Source organism: Musa acuminata, chromosome BXJ1-9, assembly GCF_036884655.1.
Source record: "Musa acuminata AAA Group cultivar baxijiao chromosome BXJ1-9, Cavendish_Baxijiao_AAA, whole genome shotgun sequence".
Lineage (NCBI taxonomy): Eukaryota > Viridiplantae > Streptophyta > Magnoliopsida > Zingiberales > Musaceae > Musa > Musa acuminata.
This window is the reverse complement of record NC_088335.1, coordinates 4,485,668-4,511,660: the sequence shown is the minus strand read 5'-3', so window position 1 is coordinate 4,511,660 and position 25,993 is coordinate 4,485,668. Positions and strand designations below refer to the sequence as shown.

Below are 25,993 nucleotides of genomic sequence, written 5' to 3'. Positions count from 1 at the left end.
TCTGTGGAGCGTCTCAGTTTTGTGGCTGCGACTTGGCGCGAGCACGACAGCAGCGCAGGGTACCGACGGGTGGCGTGGTCCGGATCAAGCAATCATCAGGACGGTGCAAAATCAGCGACATGAACGGTCGTGATGCACGGATCATATCGCGTTCTCGGCACTTATTTTTCGACACGTAAGATGGCTAGCAAGTAGGAATCGGTGAAGCTGGATAATAAAATAATAACAATAATATCATTATTAACAATAGTAACACAAAAAATTACACCGACAAATACGTATGGATGTCTACAACGTAAGCGACGGACGCCATGTGTAGACATCCATACGTAAATGGTAGTCTTCTCTTTGTAGTTCGTACCGTTACAAAAATACGAAAATGTATAAAAAAACAATTATTCTTTGCAGTTATAAATCATAGAATACCTAAAATATAGCAAACAATTGAGGAGGTTCAACTTTGCAACTTACAACTTTGACGGCTAAGAATATCTTATACCAATTATATGGTTGCATTTGAGAGAGATTAATTTTTTATATTAAAATACTCTACATCAATATCTTTATATTTGTGTATATATATCGATGCACATTGACATATCTCATATCGATATCTCTATCTTGATTTCTTGTAAATCATTTGAATTACGATGCATATTAATATATCTCATATCGATATCGATATCTCTATCTTGACGCCTCGTAAATTATTTGAATGGGACACTATGATAACTCAATATGATTGATATGATATCTCTCTAGTCTATTCGGCTCACCCTAAAAGAGAATAAGAGAATGATAAAACCTCATGTATTCACTTTATCATTACACCAACTTCACTTCTATATGGTGCTAGCTACATCATAGCATATTTTGATATAGTATAAAATGAAATTAAAGTTTTCCATAGGTATATACACTAACAAAAAAGAAAAGAAAATTATGTCACTAGGGAGATGGGAAAAAGATAGGAGACTAATGCATAAGTAGTTTTCTCACTTTAAATTATTCTAATTTTATTCTCTATTATATTCGTATTTATGAAGTTCACTCTCTAACTAATATAATTTGATATGAGCATCACATGAGATGACTAGATAGCATAATAATAATTATTAATTATATTTTAGATTTAATTTGTTATTTATATATAAAAAATATTTTAAAAAATCATGATATTTAGCATGTTTGTTTCTTTAATCATTTATTTTTTTCTTTTTTATATTACAAGTATATATATATAGAAAAGAAAGTCAACCCAAAAATCTTAATTTAAGATAAAATTTTGTTTTGGCATATTAAGTGATCCAATACCTTCACCATATCAACTCTCTCACGAACCTGACATTTTGGTGGGGCCGCTGCTGACGTGTGATTCTTCGGGTGGCGTCTGTGCGTACTAAAACATCACGGAAGGACTCATGCGGTTGGTTGTTTCGCTTCGTTGTCAGAAGTACTGGCCTCATATCGGGCCCCACCTTCCATCCAGCCTACCCAGCGTCGCACCCCACCTAACGGCGAAGCCGAGCCACGCCCGAGCCCCGGAAATATCACACACACAACGCCGTCGAGGGTGCCCAACCTGCGATCGCAAAACCCAGCAAAGCCCGTCCCGCACCCATGTCTTCACCCCTGACCCACACCTCCCACCACGTTGGAGCGTTCGCCTACGGGGCCCAGTCATCATCATGGAGGGCGCCCCGTGGTTGGTGCCGATGCTCGTTGGTGGGGTTGGCGGATCCCTTTAAGAAAAAGCAGAGAAAAGCGCACGGAAAGTCCACTGGCGCGTATCCAAATTGCCATACGTGGCGCTCCTTGAACCGTTCTTTCAACCCCCACTTCCTCCCAACGAAGGCTCGAAATCGCCCACTTTTCGTCCGTTCCCTCGCAGACTTACTTACGCGGAACGTGCTCCGTCTCACCGGTCATCTGGATCAAGATCATATGAACGGTGATCAAATCGTCGATCACTGGGACGATCGTGCAATAGCGCGCACGGGAGGGGCGTTTCCTTCAAATGGCTGTTCGGACCGCCACCGACCGACTTCCTCTCCTTTGTTCCCCTCACTCGCGGGTGATGCTTAAACAAAGCCTTTCCCAGTACTGCTTTCCCGTCCAACCGTCGAAGGAGGGAAAGCAGCTACGTGGCAGCTCTTAAGTCTCCGCGAGTTACGATACCGCTCACTTCATGACAGTCTTGTTCGCAGCTAATATATTAGACGCAGTTAAGAGCGCATGTATGTCTGACCGCAGCATCACGCTTCGTAGATTTGACGGCCTCGATCGTTTATGTGGAGAAATCAAGGCGTATAAATGAGCACATGCGATGGGAAGTTCTGCGAGGGATCGGTGTCGGTTACAGTAACGGTTTCCTTCGCGGGTCCGTTAACTCGATCGCTGGATCGCGCGGGGGTAAAAAGAGAGAGAAAGGGGGAAATCGAATGGCTGGCTGTTATTCCTCTCCTCGTTTGTGGAGAGGAGAGCGTTTCCCCTCCTCCTCCTCCGCTTCGTCCTCTCGATCTCGCTGCCACCTTGCCTGGCCTCTGTGCCACCCTTCTCCGTCTCGTCCCCGGCCTCTTCGGTGATCGCAGGTGCCGGAGTCTGAGGTGGATCAGCGGAGGGAATGGGCGTTCCTGCGGCGATGATCTGGTGATGGCGGGAGATGGATGGAGCACGAGGGCACCCGCCAGGACCGTGACGGAGGGGCCGTCGTTGTCGTCGCAGCCCGGAACTGATGAAGGTACGGATTAGGGTTTCTTTGATCCTGGAACACCGTAGCAACGCTGCGACTTGTCGTACTTTTGGGTATTTCCATACGATGGATGAGAGAACTGGGATGTTGATTGTGGACATTGAGCTCTAGTTCCGGTCTTTATTGTTTCTTGCGCAAGGATCGATGAATCGAGACGTTTCTATAGGTCCAAATTGGAAACTTTTAATTTTTCTGCATAGAGAGGCTCCTTTTTAATCATAAGTTCGTTAGTTTGATCGAGACGACTCTCGTTTGATGATTTATGATGCTTCTGTTTCGGCTTTCTATTCAAATCCTAAATAGTGGTATATGATCTTGCATTTACCTGTTAGGATTATTCTAACATTCGTTTGGCATCTGCCTTTTACTGTTCTGTTCGTGTTTTGTTTTGGTGATCTGACGGCGCAATCCATGACTTACGTAACAATCAGATTTTTGAAACCAACAGTGTAAGTTTTGCTTGGCCATAGCGTTGGAACCAATTTCTTAGTGAATGTTGGAACGGCCAGGTATATGTGTAAGCATCTAGGTTGACATCTTTCCTCAGTTGTTATTATTGTTGTCTTGTCTACTGACAAATGTCCTGCAGTATGCATCATAATGATTTCGGCTCTGTTTTTCCTTTTTCCTTCTTATTGACCATTTTGCAGATTTCTAACTGTTAGCAAAATTTTCTGCATCTAGTCTCTTAAGTTGTTATCAAACATAAGAAAGCAATCTAAAACCTGGAATCTTTTTTAATGTTGCAGAAGCAATGTGGAAAAGGATGAGAGAAAGTGATTCCATGGAAACTGGACCCTATCCTGAACGGCCAGGAGAGCCAGACTGTGCTTATTACATCAGGACTGGCCTTTGCAGATTTGGGAGGACTTGCAAATTTAATCATCCTCCTAACAGGATGTTGGTAATGAAGATTCCTGTGCAATTACATATATTGGATTCTGCAATGATACAAAAACATTCCCATTCTTCCATTTCAACTGCTCATATACTTTTGAAGCATAACATCATGTGTAACTGCCAAGTCAGAAAAAGTAGCCTGGCTGTATGTTATTTCATTACTTCTGTGACCCTGATCTTTGTCACTTTAACTTTGTAAGAATTCCCATGCTTTTTATACATTGAATGGAATTTATGTTCTTAATATAAGTCTGGCTAATTACCAATTAGATGCCTTCATTCTGAAAAGCATATTGGATGGAATTTACATTCTTAATTGAATTCTGATCCTTCATCGGCTATTAGATGTCTTTATTCTGAAACATGCTTTACAGAGTAGCTTCTGCTCTGTTTGAAAGTTCTTTCAAGTTAGGTTGTATGATTTGGTAGCTATTCCTTGCTTAAGATTTGATTGTTTTATTGTTTTGTTAGGCTCGGTTTTCGATCATTCTCGTTGCATGAGTTTGATTGATTAGATAAATAGAAATTTTGGAAAATTTTGCTCTATCAACTTCAATCTATATGCAATCTAGCTTCATGATCTACTATAACTTTGAGAAAATATAATATTTTGTTTCTGATGCACTTAGCTTCTGAATTTTGTTGTCTACTTCTACTTTTTTTTTTTTATGGTGTCCACTTTGGAACTTAGACACCCCCTTTAACTGTATTAGCAGGTTTTTGCCCCCCTTTATGGGGATGGTGGTTTGTTGGAATAAAAAGAAAAGAGTCAATTGAATGATAAATAAATCCAACCAGAAGTTATTTGGTTTTATGACTCTGTAATGTAACTAACCCTCGCCATGTACATTTACTGTGGGAAGAAATGTATTCATGAATATATTTGTGGCACTAAATATGTGCTAAATGTGGTTTTCCAACATACTCTCTTTTTTTAAGCTTCAATATCGTTGCTAGGTGAAGCCTTCAGTCACGCTGTGTATGGATCAAATATTTTCGTCTTAATACTTGCATCCTTGTGATAACAAGACCTTCATCACAAATGCTATGGTTGTCTCTGCCATCATCCAGGAAAAACAAAAAAACAAAAAACTGTCGAGTGTCCAATAGTCAAACACAGATGTGTGACTTCAACACCACTCATTACCAGTAAGATGTTGACCAAAAAGAATATCCAGAAATTGTTGTGTCCCTTGCTTATTCACTCATAGACTGATACTGAGTACATGTCAAAGTTATTATTCTCTCAAATCAATAAAATATTGTTATTTAAGCCATAGGAGAACTCATAATTAATGCTACATGTCAACTTTATACGAGCTTATATTGTGGATTTTAGATTTTAATCGAAAATCTCAGGCACGCCTCTGATGAGAGTTTCATGTCAAGATGCATTGATCACAAGAGGTTAGATGTGTGCAAACTCTAGTTATAATATCTATCATGGCATCCTGACCTTTTCCAATTAACATTAGAAGTTTGGCATTTTCTAGATTAACTATAGTATAAACAGTGTGCATTGAGAGAAGTCAATTTTAGTCTTAAGAGGAAAGTTGATGAGCATAATCATTAATTGTTATAATGGTTGCAGCAACTGAATCGCAGTACTACCAGTATGCAGGAGAACAAGATCAATGATTGCCTTAATGGTGGCTGGTGTGGTAAGTGCCGCCGGCTAGGCAATACGTGTAATACAACATTTAATAATCCATACTGGGTAGCATGATACTTGCTATTGAAAAGCCGATGCTTAGATCCACAGTTTGACTTTGTTTTTTCTCCCCTTCTGTTCTTATTGAGAAACACTAAGAAGCAATAGTTGCCTCCCTTGTTTATGTAACCAATATTGGACTGATTGATGATTGGTGAACCTTTGTGCATTACCGTCATTTTTAGTTGTTGCCAGTTCCTCTAGCAGTAGATGATTTTAAATCTAGTATTTTCCTTGGATCTTCTGCACTTTGACTTCTTACACCTAGAAGGGTTGCTGCATATCTGTGTGTTTTGTGATTAAAATTCTTTAAGTTGTCTGGATTATTTGGGCAATTATTCGTGGTTAATTCACAATTCCTTTAAAAAACCTTTTTTCATTTTGTTGTTTCCTTTCTACTTTCATGTTTTATTAATGCTCCTACTTAATAAAGTTCTAGCAGACTTGATGATTTTAATTAGATCCTGTCATATCTCAGGCTGTTGCTGCTGCTGCTGCAAGAATCAGGGGAGGGTACCCTGAACGAGTTGGCCAACCTGAATGTCAGGTGACTCTTTGTTTATAACATTGAGAGTTCTTTTTTTAAAAAATATTTTATGTACATAGTGTAAGTGAAGTATAGTATCAAAAATCAGTGATTGGTATTAAGTTGTATTTTTTTTCCTTGTTTATATTGACTAATATGAAATTAGTTTCTACTTTGATTAGATGTAGTGTATTTAAATTTTGGGTCAAAAAAATATGGATTCATTATATGTCTTTATTTTTGCATTGTCTTGTTCCTTGTAGCTTCTGAATTACAAAGTGTTTATTATTTGGATGCCTTATAATTGTTTTTTTTTCTCTTTTCACAAGGCATTTACTAGGAAGTTGCATTTGTATACATCTACTGCCTTTATTACTTCCTATTTGGAGTCAGCCACATGTATCTTTTTAGATATTTAGTTCTTTTACAATCAACATCTTCAGTTAATCAAGGGATGCTGGATCCTCACTATATAGACCAAGTTTTCTTTGGGGGTCCTCTCCCATTTATTTCTAGATTGAATTATCTCGTCTTTCCTTATGAAATCCTTGTGAAACCACCTAAAGTGTAAAGTTGGAATTCTAATACTCATGATTTGTCATAGTACAAAAACATAGGTAATTTGTTGTTTGGTCAGTGTCAAGTAAATAACATCAAAGAAACTTATTTTTTTAAGAAGTAAGTTGAAGCCTGAATTACGTCATCTGTTGAATGGAACCTGTTACTGCTGGTGTTTCCGAGATCTGTTTGGGACTTGTAGTTGTCTTACCTTCTGCTATTATTCATCATTTATTTATTGTTTGCTATGATGTGATTTTTTGTAAGCTTCTTTCACTTTCTTATTGAATGAAGTTGATGGGTTGACGGTGGACTTTTTCGCTAAAAAGAAAAGAACTCTTTTATGTTAACCTTCTTTGTTTTTGTACCATGTTAATGAGAGGGAAATTTGAGTTTCTTTGATTGTTCCATCGTATTAGGGCTTAATGTCCTTGTAACATTTTCTTTCTACTCTTTTTCAGTACTATTTGAAGACAGGAACATGCAAATTTGGAGCTATATGCAAGTTCCATCACCCCAAAGAGAAGGCTGGAATTGCTGGACGAGTTCAGTTAAATATTTTAGGCTACCCATTGCGACTGGTTTGTGCTTTATCTGGTTTTCCTTTTTTCTGGTATAATAGGATTTGTTAGCACTTAGCACCAAGTTAGAGTATGATTAAATATTAACTATACATCAGCTTTTTTTGGTATTTTTGCTCTTTCATTTTTTTCTCTCTTTTTTGTTTGCTTGTTTGTTAATTGGACCATTGCATGATAGTTTACAATTTTGAATCATAGAATGAGAAGGATTGTGCATATTATATAAGAACCGGAGAGTGTAAGTTCGGGAGTACATGTAAATTTCACCATCCACAGCCGTCTAATGCAGTAGTTGCTCTACGTGGTTCTCCTGTTTATCCTGCTGTACATTCCCCAACAACTCCTGGTCAGCAAACTTATCCTGCGGAGATGACAAACTGGACCTTATCAAGATCTTCTTTTATTCCTAGCCCTCGATGGCAAGCTTCTTCAAGTTACGCTCAGTTGATTCTTCCTCAGGGTGTGGTCCAAGTACCTGGCTGGACTTCTTACTCTGTAAGTCTTGTACTTTATTTTTGCCTATATTAATTTTAAGTTGCAGTTGTTCAAAATAAAAAAAAACTTTAGATTTTGATCTGATTATTTAGGGTATAAGTCCTTGCATATTGCTTTTTATGTGGATTTTGATGTTAATTTGAAATCTTTTCTTTCTGCAAATTTATACAATATGAGATTCATATGAATATGAATAAATACACAAGGACAAGTTCATTGAGCTTACTGTTATTATCTTTTGGTATGAACCTTACATGATTTTAAAGGAGATTTGTCTCCTCCTTTAGTGTTGTTCTTGTGCTAGGTCGTATCATTTACGACCATGAAGTGTTTTTATGAACCTCCTGTACTGGAGATTTGTTCTTTGGAAAATGGAAGAGAGAAAATGCACAACCAAGAATGTTATCAACTCATATTTCATAATAAGGATTGCCTTCTCAAGTGCCAATGCCATAGTACTCTCTACTCAGATCATAAAGGTACCAGTAGGGTTCATTGTCAACACATGGCATGACAGATGTGTGCTGGCAGCACATTGAAAGCGAAAAACCCTAGAATCATTTACTAAGAATATTAAAAAAACCCAAAAAGAAAAGGAAAACTATTGAATTTCTGTCACAATGTACAGCTGCTAGAGGATGTTTCAATGTGATAGAACTTAAAAGAGTCTGTCTTACCCTTTTTTCCTCTTCTGGTCATTCATGTTGCTCTGGGGTTGAAGTTTTTGGGTCCCTTCAATCAACATCCAAGCATTAAAGGACTGTTGCATCACAAACCAGCAGACCAGTTCAGTTCTTGATTTAGGTGCGTGGTTTAATGAGTCCTTTTGATTGAAACCATGAAAATTTGTATTTTCACTGAGAATAGGGCAGTCTGCTTACTGGTCTAGGCTCAGAGTGGTATGTACCACCTGGCACAAATGAAAGAGATTTGATTTGCATGTATTAGGTTCAGAATTGATTTGTTTTCATTCTTTTCTACCATATGTTTTATTGTCTTATGAATATACTTTTTCTTGCTCTATCTATAGATCAACTTATCTTTGGAGGGTCAGAAGGTGTTGATTTCACCATGTTTAATATTTAGTTGTGCTCAGCATATTTGAGATTCCACTCTTTTGGTAAGACATATATCGACTGCATTTAGCACTATTTTTGTCTGGCTCTTTATATCCTGTTCCCCTGCAATACAGTAATTAAGTTGTGAAAATACTTTTGCTAATACTGCAAGATGGGGGTACACAGAATTAATAGAAAAAAATGTTTCCTTTCTAACTTATGATTTTAGTTCTGATTAATTTTGGATATGTCGTGATTGCTAGTTGTGCTTGGAAGAATGGACATCCCTGAAAACCTCACATCAATATTTTCTTAATATTCTGATTTATTATAACTTTTTGTATGAGAGAGGTATATTAAGCTATTATCATTTCTATCATGATTATTGATTGATGTCCTTGCAGGGACAGCTGGGTTCATCTCCGGAAAGTCAGCGAACAACAGGAACTGCTCAGTTTTATGGTCCCTCACAGCAAGGTGAGACAAGCATTGGAGCTCAAGGGAAATTTCCATCTTACCGGCCAGGTTCTGCTCCTATGGGACTGTATGCAGTCCCAGGAGAGAACATATTTCCGGAGAGGCCTGGCCAACCTGAATGCCAGTTCTACATGAAGACTGGAGACTGTAAGTTTGGTGCCGTCTGCAAGTTCCATCACCCCAAGGAGAGACTAGTTCCAGTTCCAAATTGTGTCTTAAGTCCATTGGGCCTTCCATTACGTCCAGTAAGTTTCTTCATTGAATCTCTTTTGATCAATAATCCATTCATGTTTAGGATCAGCTTTGCACCTTACACCACTTTGGTCCTCTATTGAATTTACTTTTCTAACACTGAGTGGTTATGTTTGATAAATTAGCAAATCTTTAGAACTTCTTTATTAACTATGTTGAAAGAATTTTCTGTGTTGATTATTCTGATCTTTAGATATCAATCTCGATCAAGGACAATGTGTACCTGTAAACTCTAAAGCATTATGTTATGCAGTCACCTTTTTAGCATACTATCATTTTTCATCGGACAAGCACCAGAAGTTTTTGAGAGAATACACCGTTGAGAAGAAATTCTACCAGCTAAAAACAATGAAAAAAAAAGGTATTCACACAAAGTAGGATGAATTCAAATTGCTGAGGACAGTGCTTTTTTTATGGCTCCAAGGGGCTCTTGTCAGAAGATAGAGGGTATTAATGACCAAGATGAGTTATTAAATTTTTATTCCAGCTTCTTAAATGCATTAGTGATTTGTAACCTCTCTGACACCACATAAGAAATTTAATTTATTTTTTTGAGTTGCATCATTGCAACTATTGATATGGATTGTTATCATAAGTTGATTGGTCTACTGAAGGCTGTTGTATTGATTGTATTTTCCTAATTTAGTATAGCATGCTATGTTGGACCAACCTTTGATGGCAGCTGGTGATGCCATATTAAGATTGCTCCATCATGGCCTCAGTGTCAAGGGTCGATTTATGGAGATGGTTTTTAATATATGCACCCTGTCAGTATGAAAACATTCTCATGGGAAAATTTTGCAAGTTGAAAGGAAAGAAGTGACTAGGTTGACTTTATCAGGAGAGAGAAATAGGAATACCAACAAGAGGATTTTCAAGCTAGACTAAACACAGAGAAGATCAAACTTGAGTTATATTAGAAATGGAGCTACTGCCTATTTAACCATGACTACCTATTTCTTTCTAGCGTAGAAGAAAATGAAGAGCTCTGTGAAAAAATGCTTAAATGTGATGTCTACTGCAGACCACACAAATGATTTCTTTTGTATACAATGACTAGTGTTAATGAAACTTTATTCTGCATGCTACATGGTTTAAACATGCACGCTAGGCAGATTTTTCTTGAAATCAGAGATATTAAAGGGCAACTTTATACTTAAATGGTCCAAGGAGAACATGGTTACCTCAGATTTCCTCTTTCCTCTTGTTTTGGAATTTCTTGTCTTATATACAGCCGTAAACTTAACCTTCAATGGTTGGAGCTAAAATTCGGTTGTCCCTCCACTTGAAACTTAGCATGATGAAATAAAATGAACAAGGTAATTTACTATTATGCCATATGTTCATGTTGCTTTCCAGCCTCGTGAAATTTTCTTTTCACTAATGCATAGGTAAACTTTTAACAATCTGTCAAATGCTTGATAAAAATATTCACAGATTTCATATTAATTACTTCATCATATTTTAATTTTAGTGCTACAAAAGGGCAATACTTTATTCTTTTAGTACCTTTTATCTCTCTTTTTAAATTTCTCTTTTTAGTCAATCTCTGAAGTACTCATTGCACTGAAGATTTATCCTTCTTTGTACTTGAAAGATTTATGTATCTCCCATTAAAATTTTCACTTGATTTATAAGATTTCTAGTATATTATTCCAAGGGATCAAAGGGGTAATCTAGTTCTTTAGATCTTGAGTGGACCCAGTGGAGCTTTGTTGAAGCCATTAGATGTGGCTGTTTGAAAAATCGAGTCAAAACTGTTGAAACTTTATTTTAGAGAATAATGGATAAGCATTAGAACTTTAGAAGTAGAATATCAGAAATACTGGTTCACAATCTGATCTCTCATTTCATGGAGCATAAGATCAAATTTCAACTATTATTTCCCTAGTTACCTTAGCCATAAAATTAAACCCGGTCTTTTAGGCACCATATACACAAATATATCAAGAGCTTGAGAGATTTCTATGGACATATGGCACATTTCTATTAGGATACTTTTGCTCTATATTATAATTTCAATATTTTTTTCCCTTCTATAGTATATGGATGACTGCTGAAGATGTCTATAATTTTAACAGGGAGAGCCCGTATGTGTTTTTTATTCTCGCTATGGGATCTGCAAATTTGGTCCTAACTGCAAGTTCGACCATCCCATGGGTACTTTTGCATATGGTGTTTCAGCATCCTCCGCCACCGGAGTTCCAACCGCTTGGCACCTACTGGGATCCTCATTGGAGCCTCCTACTCTGGCACCACCACCATCCCAAGGGACCGCAAATGGCAGCTCAGGAGCATCAAGACGGATATCGATATCGGAATCTCGGCACACAGCTGCTGGGGATGAGAATGAAGAGGCAGAGTCGTAGCCGGTTCCTGAACAAGCATTTGCAGGCTCCTTTTTTTCTCATTCAGCTACCCTGGATAAGTCCGTAACATCCAGCTTCCATGGCTGGAGATGTACAGTCCTTTTGTTGTCAGCTGAAAATTTTTCACCCGAAGATGTATCCACTTGGTGGCAAACAAGAATTGCCCTATTTAAATACGCCTCATCTCATAAGCTTCAGTTATGTGCCATCGTGGGGAATGTGAAATGCCCCGTCACATTGGATGTTTTATTCGCTTCCTCCTGGTATGGCTTCGTCCCCACTTTTGCATTCGCAGAGTGATCTTTTTCTGGCTTCTTTTAATTTCTCCATCTTAAATTATCCCTTTTTACCACATCTCTTTGACGTTATGTTATATATTGTTCATAACAGTTTATTTGTTGCATCCAAAATATGTTTATACGTAACGAGGTACATTTATATATGCATAGTTCTTGATAACTAACTAACTGTTCCCGCTCAAACCCCCAGTCCTTCGCATCCCAAGATTACCCTCATCATAAGCCCACGTATCCAAAAACCGGAGGGTATTTAAGTAACTTCGTCACAGTTAGAGCAATTAGAGTTCATATGCTTTTTATATCCAATCAAAAGACAGGCAACTGTCTTTCTTTTACTGGCTTCGTCTACCGTCTGATTCCAGAATGCACATATCCAACGGTGGACGATTCCCGTAGAGGAGAAGAGAAAGAAAAGTGAAGCGCGCTCACTATCTGTTATATTCCCGCATCGCTGCCGGACTTCCCTAGTCACCAATATTCGTTCTCTCTTTTCGACGTTGCGATGAGGGGACAGGCGGAGGTGGTGGCGACGGCGGTAGTTGTGGTGGTGGTGGTGGTGGTGGGGATGATTAGAGGGTCGGAGAAGGAGGTGACGTGGTGCGTCGCGCGGAGTGAGGCGGGGGCGATGGCGCTGGAGGCGGCGATGGACCAAGTGTGCGGGTCCGGGGTCGTGGACTGCTCGCCGGTGCAGCCCAACGGCCTCTGCTACCTCCCCAACACGCTGCCCTCCCACGCCTCCTACGCCTTCAACAGCTACTACCAGCGCTCCAACGCCAACCCCGCCGCCTGCGACTTCCATGGCACCGCCACCATCACCATCTCGAACCCCAGTCAGTGCTCTCTCTCTATCTCTCCCTCTATCTCTCTCCTTCTCCTTATTTCTGCCGCGGTGATGGATGGAGTGTATGCCTGAAATTGACTACTGCCGTCGGAATTCTTCAGATGCACACTATGGCGAGTTTGTAGATTCCCCTGTCCGTAGTCTTCACCTCCGGGGAAAAAAATAAACAGGAATTACAACCCTGCAAATTTTTGTAAGCAAATAATATATGTGAAAATTAAGAAAAAAAACCATGTCGAAGTTTTATATTTTCCTAAAAGGATATGTAGGATATATTCAATTTTCAACAAACATGTAGAGTTATATACATTGTATTCTCAATTCTGGAGACTCAATATGTATTTATTGATTTTCCAAGAAAAATAGTAAAAAGAACTTTAGAAATATTTGTATTTCTCATATGACTTCATATGATTATTGTCTGAATTTTTTTTTACTGTAGGGGTTCTTCTTGTAGGAATTGGTAACAGTGGTTTGAGATGAAAATTGGGCATTTAAAGGATGATATGTTAAATTGATTTTTCTTGTTAAACTTTGCTTCAGGTTATGGATCCTGCACGTACCCTTCATCCATAAGGTATGTCATACTTGCTTTCTAAACATAAAGTTACAAGCTCTTTTTAGAAAGAATGAAGAATTTATTTTAAGACATTGTGTTTTGAATCAACTCATTCGATACCAGTTCTGAAACTGGTAGATAGTGTGGTATATGGACTCCCACCGCCTGTTATTACTGAAAAATAATAAAAAAATAAACACCAATTGATAAGAAACTACATGTAGTATTATCTTTTTTTAATCAGATGGGTAAAGATCATATGGTACATATTGATCTGATTGGTTTTCAGAACTAGGTTGTGAATAATGTCTGCTTGTGATTTGTTACTCGTGTACGTTATGGCTAATTGGTTAGTATATCTATGTTTTGAACTTGTTAAGCTACTTTGGTGCATGTACACACACACACACATTGACATGGACCATCTTGAAGTATCTTATGTCATCAGGTGTGTTTTGTTTAAGTTTCGACCATCTCAAGCTGCATTTTATGATTATCTGATTCTTCCTTTGTCTTGGTCATTGTTATTACCTCGTACGGAGGTGGTGTTAATTTTCGGGTGTTTCCTCATTTTAGGACTGAAGTTTTCAGATGATGGATTTTTTGGATCATTGATCCTAAATCTATATATCCTGCAGCTCTTGTTAGTCTGATACCTGACCTGAAGCTAATTGAAACTCGTGAATTCTCATTTTAGATCAGTAAGGCTGCATTCAAGTTCACAATCACTGTTTAGCGTGCTATATACTTCAAAGACTTAGATATGTTTTTTTCTAGAGTAATGGTTTTGCATTGCTATTTAAAAGTTTGTAATCCCAATATGATGTTACAGTTGACAACATTAGTTTTTCCAACCTAAATAAAGCTCCTTTAATCTTTCTCTTTTCTCCCTCAACTCTCTCTGTCAACTCTTTCTCTCGTTTTAATTTTCACTGCCAAAATCCACTTATCTCCCTAATTTGTATCACAACAGAGCCCCCGTTTGTGATTCCTTTGTTTCGATATGGTTAAGGTTGCTAGAGACGACAATAATGTAGGCCAACGATCTGTTTTATACACTGTGTGAGATATTGATGATCCATGGGATGATTGTTTTGTCCTTTAAAAAAGCACCTCAGTTGAAAAGGTTGTATCATTGCTTAAAAATCACATGCTTCCTCAACTCTCCACTATGTGAGATCTTTGCATGCTTTCGATACTTATACCACAATGCAGGTGATGTTTATGATTTGACAGTAAAACCTTAATTTACATGAACCAATAGACTTTAGGCAAACTCCTGATTGTCTGTAAACAAACGAGTTTGTTTGTTAACTATCACAAGTGTTACAGTATTGTATCGTCGTCGTTATGATTTATGATAGGCAGGATATGTTTTTCCTTCTGTTCTTGCTTCTCATATAAATCGAGTCATTCTAATATTAAACACAACAGTTGTTCTTGTTGATGATGTTTTGTTCTGTAAGCCTATTACGAACTACTTATTCTGCAGTAGAACTACGTCTATAGTCTTCCTTTTTATTTAGCCAGATCTGTTTGGGATATCAATTAAGTTTAAGGGAAATCATATGAGCTACAAAGTCTGATCACGTTCCTTCTTCACACACATTAATGATTTCCAAAGATAACCATTTATTGATGGGTCACAAGTCCAAGCATATCTATATTTTCCTACCGAAGCATCAATCTGCATCAAAAACAAAAGACTTCTGATTGTAACAGTGCATGTCTTGGTTACAGCACAGCAGGAGGCTTAATAAGTACACCAAACGCCGGTGGTGGTGATGATGTCGGTGACGGTGGTAGGCTGAATCCTCCAGTGGTCGGTTCGACGGTGCCTGCTATCGACATGGCTGTTGCTTCTCATTTGTGCCGCCCGCTTTTGCTAGTCATGTGCCTCTGCTTCGTCTCACTGCTCTTCTGAAAGACTAGCTTAGGCCTCTTGACACCACATTGTTGTATCTGCCACTCTTTTGTTTGAGAATTGATAGGGTTGGTGAAACTGTGTTGATCTTGCCACCTTCAAAGGCTTGTAGAAAGGAACAAGACATCGGATGTAGCATCTTCTTTACTGTGCAACCTCTTTCTTTCTCGGATGCAACTTTACGGATTGTAATCATAAATGTTAAATAAAGATATTGTCTTGTACAAAATTGATCTCGGATAGTTAAGACATTATATGACTTATCAATATAGTTATCGTTGAGTTATGATTACAAGCTTAAACATACATGTGGACTTGTTTGTTGCCGTTGACATTTATGCAATCTCTTTTACTTAGTACATTAATGCAAATCCCATTTATTTTTCTCAAAGCTGATTGAGATTGTTTGATGACTTGGATGCTGCCATTTGGTGATTAGGATTTGGGGAATTATAATAAGAAAAATTAAAATATTAATTTTACTCGACCATTCGATCTTAATAGTAAAAACTGTCTCATTAACTTCTAATTTTTTGACTAAAAAACTTATGTAGTTAAATCCAGCTTTGCTTTTTGCGCACATTATAATTTTCTCATGAAATGAATGGGCTGATGAAATGTCTGTTTTTGCACTTGATTTGGATAATAGCTCCTGTTGACTATCAAAAAATTTAATAGGTGACTTAATGTTAGCTTGAGACTTAGTATTTTTTATTATTATTTAGACATAATAAATTAATGGATCAATTATCCAAACGCATCGAATATGAGAGACTACAGGAAAAAAGATATAAATTTTAATATGATTTGTAGAAAGATGACTTTGCAGACTGTGGAGACTCAATAAATTGTTCCAGCGGATTGGCTTAAGAGTTTGATGGCTTCGGATGATTTACTTGCACATGAGCATGTTATTGCGTGATGCAGAGAGGCATAACATGTTCAAGCTTGCATGGAGATTCCAAAGACAGCAAACAAGAGAGTCGAGTTCAAATCACATATAGAGATTTCTACAGTGCGGAGTCATCGGGAATCACTTCGTCTCCTCCTCTGCTACGCGATCGGGTAGACGTAGGACTACTTAGCGGATGTGGATGTGGACGCCGACGGCGACGACGAAGATGGTGATGAGAGCGAAGTAGAGGACGGCATGGACGATGATGGCGACGCCGTTGGTCTTGAAGCTGCCGAACTCCACCGCCCGTTCGTTGCCCGGCAGCTGAAACAGCACCCCCGGCGTCAGCAGCACGAACAGCAGCACCGCCACCGCCACCGGCCCCCAGTCCGCCATCTTCCTCCCGCCCGCTGTGTGGTTGTCGGTACGCCTTCTCCTTCATCTCCACCTCCATTATTTGAAGAGAAGATGAGAACAGGATGTTGCTTTCTCTTTCTCGCTCTTCATTAAAATGCAACGCGGGGATTGCCATTCATTCATCTGTGTGACGGTGGCTTGTGTGGCTCTTTGTGACATTTAATTTTGCCAATATGTATATTTCATATTATTTATTTTTAAGATATAAATATATATAATATTTTTTTAAAAAAAACAATTAAAGATATTTTATAATGATTGATTATACTAAGAAACGATATACCTATCAAATTAAAAGTATAGGCGTTAGTTAAAAACCCGAATTATTAATTTATAATAATTTATAAAAAAAATGTTTGATATAATTTTTTTTATAAAATAAACTTTACTAGCCCTCAAAATTCATCTTGATTTTATCATTAATTTTTTAGTAATTTATTTTTAAAATCAAATGAATTGATTATTCTAGAAGAAAATAAATACCTTATTATTTTATCTGACAAAATATTTTTTAATTATCATGAAATTTTATAAAAAGACTAGGATACATATAAAACTAAATATATATTAAATTTTAACTTAAGATAGAGTCATTTAGAGGCTAAACTATCCTTCTAATTTACTAAGAACATGTATTCTGTGCGTACATATATTCACTAAATTTTAAAATATGATTCTTATAGTTGCTATAATGGTTTTGAATAGCCTTACATTATTTTTTCCACCTTAATAAAAGCATTATAAACTTGAAAATAGTATAACAATCATATTTTTTAAGAGTGCATCACATGAACCAATCCATAAAGAGTGGACACGAGTCGATGGAAAGTCAAGAACATCGTAGATATTAGAGACACGTAATAAGAAATCTAAAAATAAATTTTTTTTGAAAAAAATTCAAAAAGAAAAACTTTTTTTTTTAGAAATCGATTCTCAGAAATAAATATATATGTATATATTCTAAATACAAGAGGTACAAATTAAATGGCGGTCAAAATTAAGTCCTCTTAGTGCTTGCAAATATGTGAGCATTGTGCACACCACACTGTAAAGAAGTGAAGACTTCATGTTTGAAGCCCAAGAATGAAGAGACACCCCAATAGGATTTGGCTTACAACAAAGCTTATAACTACTACTACTGATATGACAAATGATCCTTTTCCAATAATGTGTTGGGTGAATAGAGCTCAGGCAGACTTCAGCAGCTTCTTGAACCAGTCGACTGAGTTCTTCGGATATCTCTTAAGGTTGTCATTGTAATCTATGAAGTAGAGGCCAAATCTAGATGTGTATCCTGCGGCCCATTCCCAGTTGTCGAGAAGAGACCACGCAAAGTACCCCTGCACATTGCAGCCATCTTGCCTGCATGATAGAATACCAAAAAGTAGATGGTTTAGGTGCAGTGCAGTAAATGTCATTAGTTCCATCTCTCTCTCTCTCTCTCTCTCTCTCTCTCTCTCTCTCTCTCTCTAAGCAAGTGTTGAAGTTGAGATTGGACTGAATTGAATCAGCTATGGCACCACCAACATCAAATATCCCTTAACAATCCATACTAAGATCTGTAAAATGTACTTTATAAAAAGTATGAATCAAATCAAGTAAAAGGTGTTAAGATTTGATTTACCTCAGCTTGAAGATTTGGAAATTATTTTATAAAAAGCACAAAGATTTGATGTATCTAATCCGCTTATCTAAGGTTGAGAATTCAAAACCTCATCCTATAAATTTTTTTTTGGAAGGAAAAAGAAAAATTAAATTTACATGTCTGATTGTGTTTTCAATATGATTGAAGGATAATACTAGAGCAAGAAGCTCTTGCCGATGTGAGATTTGGATTGGATCAATGAATATATATGTTATGTTTCAGATCTCAAAGGAGTAATTTCACCATTGTGTTAATGCTCACTTTTTGAATTTCTAATGCAATCCTACTATTTAATCATATACCGCGATGGCTTACCTTATGGAGGCAGACAAGTTCGATAGATAATCATTGTGGTATCTGATTCGCTTATCGTCCTTGAGAGCATCCTTAATCGAGATAAATGGATTGTTGAAATCATCCATCCCTTCGCATTGGCCACAAAATTGTTAGCTTCCAAAAATTAATGCATGTAGGAGGAAATCTTGAACACATTGAGAAGCATGAGACTTACCATTCTCTGTGATGATAACCACAGGATTTCCATACCTCTGCTTGATGTAGTTCATCAACCTTCTTATCCCTTGAGGTACAATGTAGAGCCATATCGAAGAAGCCTGCACTCCAAAATCATCATATGGTTCGATGACAGCATCATTTTTCAAGCTTATACACTTAACATAGAAAATTGTAAGCTAAAACATAAGAATTGGAAGTAGTAGAAGTTTATAAATAGTTGATAGATTGAAGATGTATCTGCCCCAGTATTGTCGATGAGAATTACCCTATCTCCAATTGCCTTTCCATCCTTGAAAGCTGCATGATGAGAAGAAATAGTTAATATGAGAATTTCTAAAGAGAGAACGATGCTTATATTTCCTTTAATGGTATTATTCAAGTTCGGACATGTCTTAAGGAGATCTACGGATGTTATAGTTAGGTGAGGTATAATCATTAGTAGTAAGAGAAGCGATAGAGTGACCTAAAGACATCCCCGGATAGTTAGGACTTTATGGATGATGCATTGTCTTTTTGGTAACTCTCTCTATGAGGAAGACAACCTAAACCACTTCTGATCAATCCCTAAAACAACATGTGCATAACAACTATGTATCATAAGTAAATCTTCATGAAATGAAGTGGACTTACGAAGAGTGATGGCACCAGAATCTGCGAGGGTATCATTGAGGAGTATTCCAATTATATTGGTTGAATTATGCTTGGCATAGTATGTGGTGTAATGGTTTACTCCCACAAAATCCAATGACCCCTTAACCAGAGCAGCCTCAGCTGTGGAGAACTTGGGTAGCCTGTTTCCGACTCTTGTCCTCATTGAACTTGGATAATCCCCAAAGAACAGAGGATCCATGAACCTGTTATTTGAATGAAGCAGGTAGGTTTTAGTAGATATTTGAATGCATGTACTTCATCATATGTCTTTGCATATATTAATTATGCTGAACTAACATTTTATGCCGAGTATAAAACACCAAAATGTAGTAGCAGAATAAAGTTGTCAAACCACTTCAAGATCAGAAATAGTAGAACACATAAGCAGAAAGAGTGGCCTCACCATCCAAACTGAAAGTCTTGTGCTCTTTGGGTGGCATCAATGTCGGTGGGGGAATCTGACATGGGTTCAAACCACATTGCATCAAAAGCTATGCCAACTGATCCTTGTTGATTTTGCTGCATATCAGCAATGATGCTTTTGGTCAATTATATGTAAATGTGCATTCAAAATCAAATTTGATAAACTTGATATTAATCATTACCATCTCAAGCTTTTTGAGTCGCGAGGAATTTTTTTGCTGTGGTGAGCCCATACGTCTTTTAAATCAATTCATCTTTGGCTCTTTATTAGGATCTGACTCTCCAACTCTACAACTAATATGAGACTAAATATGGGCATGAGAGGGGGAGCCAAAGTCTCTTCTAAGCCCATGACAATCCCTTTGAGCTATAAATAATTATCGGCTCTATGTCGAAAGATGGATCCCGAAAAGCACCTCTTGGAGTGGATTCATTTTCGCTCCTTATGAGGTTTTTGCTCCCAACTCTCCAACCCATTATCATTATGAGACTAAACATGATCTTCAACATCAAAGCATGCATTGTTAAGAAACTCAGCATCTCTTACTGCAATTCGATTGTTTTCTAAACTTCCAATGGCATGCAAAACTGTTATGACAATGGAATTGGCAGCAAAAATGTTGTCATACCTTGTACTTCCTCCTGTAGATGTCAGATACAGTGGCATGTGAGAGAAGAACATTATGGGCAACAACGTATGGCTCTGTTGCTGAATTCCCTGCTCTGCAGAACAACAGAAGGGGAATGGAGCAGCGGCCGGGGGCTTGCAGCCCCACATCAAAGCCTTGAACTGCGAAGGTGTGGGGCTCATTAAGGGTCATCCAGTGCTTGACTCTGTCCCCAAATGCCTTAAAGCATGTCTCTGCATAGTTTGCATAGTCCTCTCTGCAATTGTCACAATGTATCATTCACACATGCAAAGTGTAACTAAAGACAAGAATCATGTACACTTGTTTTACATTAATCAGAAGATATCTGATGTCTTTACCATGGACTTGAACCTATGCTAGAAGCAATTCAGAAAGTGTGGAGCATTTGTAGTTATATAGCTTGTAATTTTATTTTTATTTTTATTTTTTCTATTTTAATAAAATTTCTATTACATTACCGTGTCTTTTTCATGTTTTATAAGTTTCCATATGGAAACATCTACTACAATCTTACCAAGATTTTCTAAGAAAACATGAAGAAAATTTTTATCCGAAAGAAAGTTTCTTTTTGATTCAAGTCATATAGAAATGAAATATATCAAAGATATAAATAAATATCATCAAATCTAAAATTTTAATTTCTTTTCGGAGAAAGATGTTAGCCGGCTCTGCCGTAACAATTAAATCCTTGGAGCTACTTTTCTATCATAGCTTTAAAACCTCACATAATCTGGCGATCAAGCCATCCATTGTATCTATCAGCTAAGGCTTGAGGAAGGTCCCAGTGATATAGAGTCACATACGGTTCGATCCCTGCAAATCGATAATTATTAGAGATTATATGATACCAACTATAACAATTTGCAAGTTCATAAAGAGTTTCTCTTGTGATAACCGATTACCATTAGCTAGCAAAGCATCGATTAACTTATTGTAATGGTCGATCCCTGCCTGATTAACCACACCAGTACCATCTGCAAATACATCAAAAGAAAACAGTCTTGTCAGATGCAAAATTTGCTTGACCTGAGAACAACATCATGCTCTATGCTAAAAGTTCTATTCTCCCTTCTCTGTGTCTTCTGCAAATTCCATTTTTATGGTTTTGTTGTTGTTGTTGTTGTTTGTTGTTATTTGTTGTTGTTGACTCTTTTTTGCATGTCCTCCTTAGAAGTTTTCATCTAGTTTTGACTAAGATATCATTAAACTTGTAATCCTCTTTCATAGATGCAAGTCGACATCCAAAATGACCTTCCTACAATAAAGAGGAATCATACTGAACAAAGTCATGAGATTGATTCGTTTCAGAGTTCTTAAGATAAGCCTAGAATTTCTTTAGCCTCTTATGCTAAGTTATTCCTACTTAATTATGCCGATGATGAACAGTTGTGAACTTGCATGACTCTGTGTTGCTCATTAATGTCTCATACCATAATATTCAGAAAGCTATCACACACTGAGTAATAAGCAACCAAGGAAATGGTATGAAAATAATCCACTAAAAGCGTATACATTATAGAAATGGTATGGAAATTGTGATCGAGAGAGTGAGTTATTACTTGGGAAAATTCGTGACCATGCGATAGAAAACCTATAAGCATCCATTCCCATGTCTTTCATAAGTTGAATATCCTCCTGTAATTGCAATCGACAAGGATGTCAGTGCTACAAATCACAGAATAGCAGGAGCTTTTGGTGAAGATGAAGTACATGGAACCGATGGTATTGATCAACAGCGACGTCGGCGTTGCTGAAATCGATCACCTTCCCTGCAAAACTCAATATGAGCAAGCTTTTCTACTGATAACATTCGTTGACATTTCATAGTTGAATGCTTGTTAGAAGAAGAAAAGCTTGCATAGTTGGATAATGGGGCTTTTCCTCTCAAGGAGGCGTGAAATGAAGACTAATGGCGTACCGAAGGAATGAGCAAAGGCATCCCACACCGTTCTCCCTCTTCCATCCTCCTTCACTGCTCCTTCGTACTGAGAAGAAAGGATAACATTTGGAGGAGATGCATTCAATGGTTAAGCATAACTATTACTCTTCTTCCATTCATTCTAATGATTTGTTTTCTCTGCTCTGGTGCTTATCATTGCTTTGCTTACTGTTATTAATCTCTTTAGCATTCTTATTCCTTTAATAGCTGAAATCAAAACACGGAAAACGAAGAAAGAAATCGTACCATGTAAAATAGAGAGCTATGAGTGGAAAGAGAACACCAATCCTTCATTGATATCTCATACATAGCAAAATAGATACAGTGTCTCCAAGGAAGAAGGTCAAACAATCACCTGGTAAGATGATGAAGCAGTTCCAAAGACGAACCCCTTGGGAAAACTCCCTCTGCTCAGTCCTCCACTCCGTGCCAAACTCTTCTCTGCCCCAAACACCACCAGAAGAACCACAAAAACAAGACTTCTCTCCAACAACATTGTTCTCTCAATGCAAACGTATGTATCGAGAGAGAGGGAGAGAGATTATAGATGAGAATGCGGCATCGACAACTGATGGGATATGTATTTATGTCGAGGAGAGACGGTGGGAACCAGCTGACAAACCCCATGACTCTTCTTGTCATTTCTTCCTCGTTTTCCTTGCCAAGCTGTGCGAGTGGGAATTGCTAGTGTATCACGACAGGGTGATGAATGGCATACAAATTAGTCGGCAATTATTGCTCCCTCGTACCTTTTGTGGCCATGTAAATTAGTCGGCTGTCAGCTTATCAGTCCATATCGATGTTTCTTATGGATGCTGTCACACTCGGCTGCAGGTAAAAGAAGCGCAGGAGACCTGTCTGTAGTTCCCTACAAAGAGATGACGCTGGAGATGATTCCTAGTGGAGGGGGCATTAAATTAGCTCGAGTGGGACAAGGCCGGCGGTAGTTAATGTTCACATCGAAGGTCCAAGCGTTGGGTTGAAGCTTCTGCAAGGAGACACTACTGGATGTGAACTCCTTCCCACATGTGATCGTTCCTATGGACCATCTCGCTGCAAGGAAACAGGTCATGTCCGAGCTTAAAAAGATTTGTTCTTTAGCACATCATTTAGGATTCTGACATGATACTGTAGAGGACATACAGATTACGTGAATATAACCCCCAGAAAATGCAAAGGCAACACGCAAAGAAGGACATTTCTTGGTTGTCTTACCAATTAGGAGTGCTTCAGACGCCCCACCACCGTCTGTAGACAAATGAAACTTCATCGCGTAAGTCTCAGAATTCTTGTGGCTTCCATGAATCAATTCATGAAGGATGTTGTGAGTAATCTCTTTCTAAACCTTCTCATACCAACTATCATTTCCTCCTCTGAGAAGAGATAAACACGATGCCTAACCTGTGTTCTTGTTGCAGAGTTTGGAGCCATCGCAGAAAGAAGTCTTGTCTGAAAGCTTATCTTTGCTGTCAAGCAAAGTAGGGGCTGGCAGAATCCAAGGAATCAGTTTCTTTCTGTGGTGCAATGCATGACACTGTTTCACTACCCAAAGCTGTCTGCATGCATCTTTTGCTGTGTACAAAAGGGAAAGATTACTTGCCTGAGTCCAATTTGCTGTGTGACACAGCCCATGAGCTTTCCAGGTTCAGGTCTGAAAGCTCGAGGTGTCCAGCGGCCTACAGAGGGATCTGAAGCAGAAAGATCTGTTGACATTGTGCTTCTGGCTGCTAACATAAGGACAGACCAAAGACTGTGAAAGTCAACAAATAGACTGCCTGCAATCCATTCTATCAGTAGCTATCCATCCATGTTTAGATTTGATTTATACTCTTTGGGAATCATCTTCAGAAAAAAGAGCTGCAACATTTTGCAGTGGGACAAGTCAAAATCATTGGCCTCAGTTATCTTGTCTAAGACGATTCATGTTGACTCCTCATCTGAATTGGTCTGAACAGTAACATAGAGTGAGTTTGACTTATCACATCAGAGTCAACTTGACTAAGGTAATGTTACTCTGATCAGATAATCTAAAAGTAATTTGCTACATATGCACAATTATAATCGCCCGAGGCTGAGCGTCGTCGATCTCAAGATAAGATCTGCACGTTCTTGCGCCTTGTTCCGCAGCTCCACCATCGCCTTCTCGAGCTCTCGCAGATCCTCCACCGTGAGATGATCGAGCGACTTGTTCCACCAGAACCGTTGGTCTTCCAGTATGCTGGCCTTCGTCACCGTTTCTTCCCCGATCATCCTGCTGCTCGTCGCGGCTTCTTTGCCGGCTTTCGGCGTCGTAACCAGATCCAGCGTTGGGCCGCTGCCATGCAAAACGCCCAAAGTCGTGGCCCGGTTGTCTACTGGCACTACTGCTGCAACCTCTCCTCCTTGTTCTTCTTCTTTGCCAAAGTCGATGGGATGCCCATCGCGTACGTAGCGGCGGATGACGGTGTCGATATCGGGGTTTGCGAAGGCGAAGGCGTTGCCGACGGAAGACATGGCAATGATGGCCATGTCGTAGCCTTGAGAGCAAAGGTAGGACGCCTTCCTGTACAGCCCCTTGCGGCGCTTGGAGAAGGTTATCTGCCGGCGGCTCTTCTTGTCGATCATCGTGAAGGGGAGCTTTCGCCTTCCCATGGTGCTAATGCCTAATTATCGATGTAGAAATCAGAGAAAAAGGCAAGGCTTTTAGTAATTGAAAGAGAGAGAAAGAGTAGCCGGCGTTTCTATCGCTATATCTGTTAGGGTTCTGTTAGGGTTCTAAGTATTTAGAGAAATATTTAGATTTTAAATATTAAAAAAAGTTCAACTAAAATTAAGATTTTGATTAGAAATTAATTGTTAGAGAATTAAGATTTATAAATAACTTTTATATTACAGTGGTTAATACTTTAGATTTAAAATTTATTAGATGAAGTGTCAGTTGATAATGACTTTGACAATTTATCATAACATTTTGGGTTTCAATCCTCTTAATAGTATTAATATGATATGTTAAAAAAATACTAACCAAGGTGTTATGATCGAGAGCACTAAGAGGGGGGGGGTGAATTAGTGCAGCGGAAATCTTTCAGCGATTAAAAAATGAAAGCTGCGTTCGTTCGATAAAAACGATTTCGATGTAAAAGTCGATTTTAAGATTACTTAAGATTCAATGCAGTTTACGTCTAAACACAATTTACGTTTAAATGCAGTTTGCATCTAAACACAGTTTTGCGTCTAAACGCAGATTTACGTCTAAACGCAGATTTACGTCTAAACTCAGTTTACGTCTAAAACGCAGTTTTACGTTTTAAACGTAGTTTGCGTCTAAACGCAGTTTTACGTCTAAACGTAGATTTACGTCTAAACGCAGATTTACGTCTAAACTCAGTTTACGTCTAAACACAGTTTGGGCAGTTTTACGTCTAAACGCAATTTTACATCTAGACGCAGTTTTAAAGGGATCTGAACTTAGAAACTCGTTCGTAAAAGCGCAGAAGACAGTTTTGCAAAATCAAGGCGTAAACGTAAACTGCAATGTAAATATCGTACGAAAACACTGGTTTAAGTCTGAAAGCA

General features: G+C 38.2%; 5 protein-coding genes across 9 annotated transcripts; 2 read left to right on the top strand and 3 right to left on the bottom strand.

The window, feature by feature from the left end:
- Positions 1-2,298: 2,298 nt before the first annotated feature.
- LOC103997150 (zinc finger CCCH domain-containing protein ZFN-like) lies at positions 2,299-11,876 on the top strand. 4 transcript variants are annotated; one of them, XM_065082184.1, is made up of 7 exons: positions 2,299-2,740; positions 3,502-3,656; positions 5,842-5,910; positions 6,909-7,028; positions 7,380-7,523; positions 8,986-9,303; positions 11,392-11,876. In XM_065082184.1, the coding sequence occupies exons 1-7, from the start codon at positions 2,314-2,316 to the stop codon at positions 11,677-11,679; spliced, it is 1,521 nt and encodes a 506-aa protein (XP_064938256.1). In that variant the 5' UTR covers positions 2,299-2,313; the 3' UTR covers positions 11,680-11,876. The 4 variants fall into 4 exon arrangements, with proteins under 4 accessions (XP_064938256.1, XP_018673660.2, XP_009416574.3 ...); XM_018818115.2 differs by having other exon boundaries at positions 7,305-7,523; XM_009418299.3 differs by having other exon boundaries at positions 7,227-7,523; positions 8,992-9,303.
- A 142-nt stretch (positions 11,877-12,018) lies between these two features.
- On the top strand, positions 12,019-15,573 carry LOC135582247 (major pollen allergen Ole e 10-like). 2 transcript variants are annotated; one of them, XM_065082186.1, is made up of 3 exons: positions 12,019-12,808; positions 13,363-13,396; positions 15,124-15,573. In XM_065082186.1, exons 1-3 carry the CDS (start codon positions 12,481-12,483, stop codon positions 15,161-15,163), a joined length of 402 nt encoding a protein of 133 aa, XP_064938258.1. In that variant the 5' UTR covers positions 12,019-12,480; the 3' UTR covers positions 15,164-15,573. The 2 variants fall into 2 exon arrangements, with proteins under 2 accessions (XP_064938258.1, XP_064938257.1); XM_065082185.1 differs by having other exon boundaries at positions 12,416-12,808; positions 15,119-15,573.
- A 668-nt stretch (positions 15,574-16,241) lies between these two features.
- Positions 16,242-16,681, bottom strand: LOC135592626 (uncharacterized). The gene has a single exon (XM_065082183.1). The coding sequence runs from the start codon at positions 16,591-16,593 to the stop codon at positions 16,384-16,386; it is 210 nt and encodes a 69-aa protein (XP_064938255.1). The 5' UTR covers positions 16,594-16,681; the 3' UTR covers positions 16,242-16,383.
- A 905-nt stretch (positions 16,682-17,586) lies between these two features.
- On the bottom strand, positions 17,587-23,098 carry LOC135592625 (beta-glucosidase 6-like). Its single transcript, XM_065082182.1, has 13 exons — positions 22,794-23,098; positions 22,418-22,484; positions 22,210-22,268; positions 22,059-22,134; positions 21,402-21,473; positions 21,225-21,312; positions 20,479-20,734; positions 19,830-19,945; positions 19,406-19,629; positions 19,041-19,072; positions 18,771-18,873; positions 18,575-18,683; positions 17,587-17,976 (listed from the first exon to the last, which is right to left on the bottom strand). Exons 1-13 carry the CDS (start codon positions 22,932-22,934, stop codon positions 17,802-17,804), a joined length of 1,518 nt encoding a protein of 505 aa, XP_064938254.1. The 5' UTR covers positions 22,935-23,098; the 3' UTR covers positions 17,587-17,801.
- Positions 23,099-24,493: 1,395 nt separating this feature from the next.
- LOC103997298 (agamous-like MADS-box protein AGL29) lies at positions 24,494-25,069 on the bottom strand. The gene has a single exon (XM_009418463.3). It carries the CDS (start codon positions 25,067-25,069, stop codon positions 24,494-24,496), a length of 576 nt encoding a protein of 191 aa, XP_009416738.2.
- Positions 25,070-25,993: the final 924 nt, after the last annotated feature.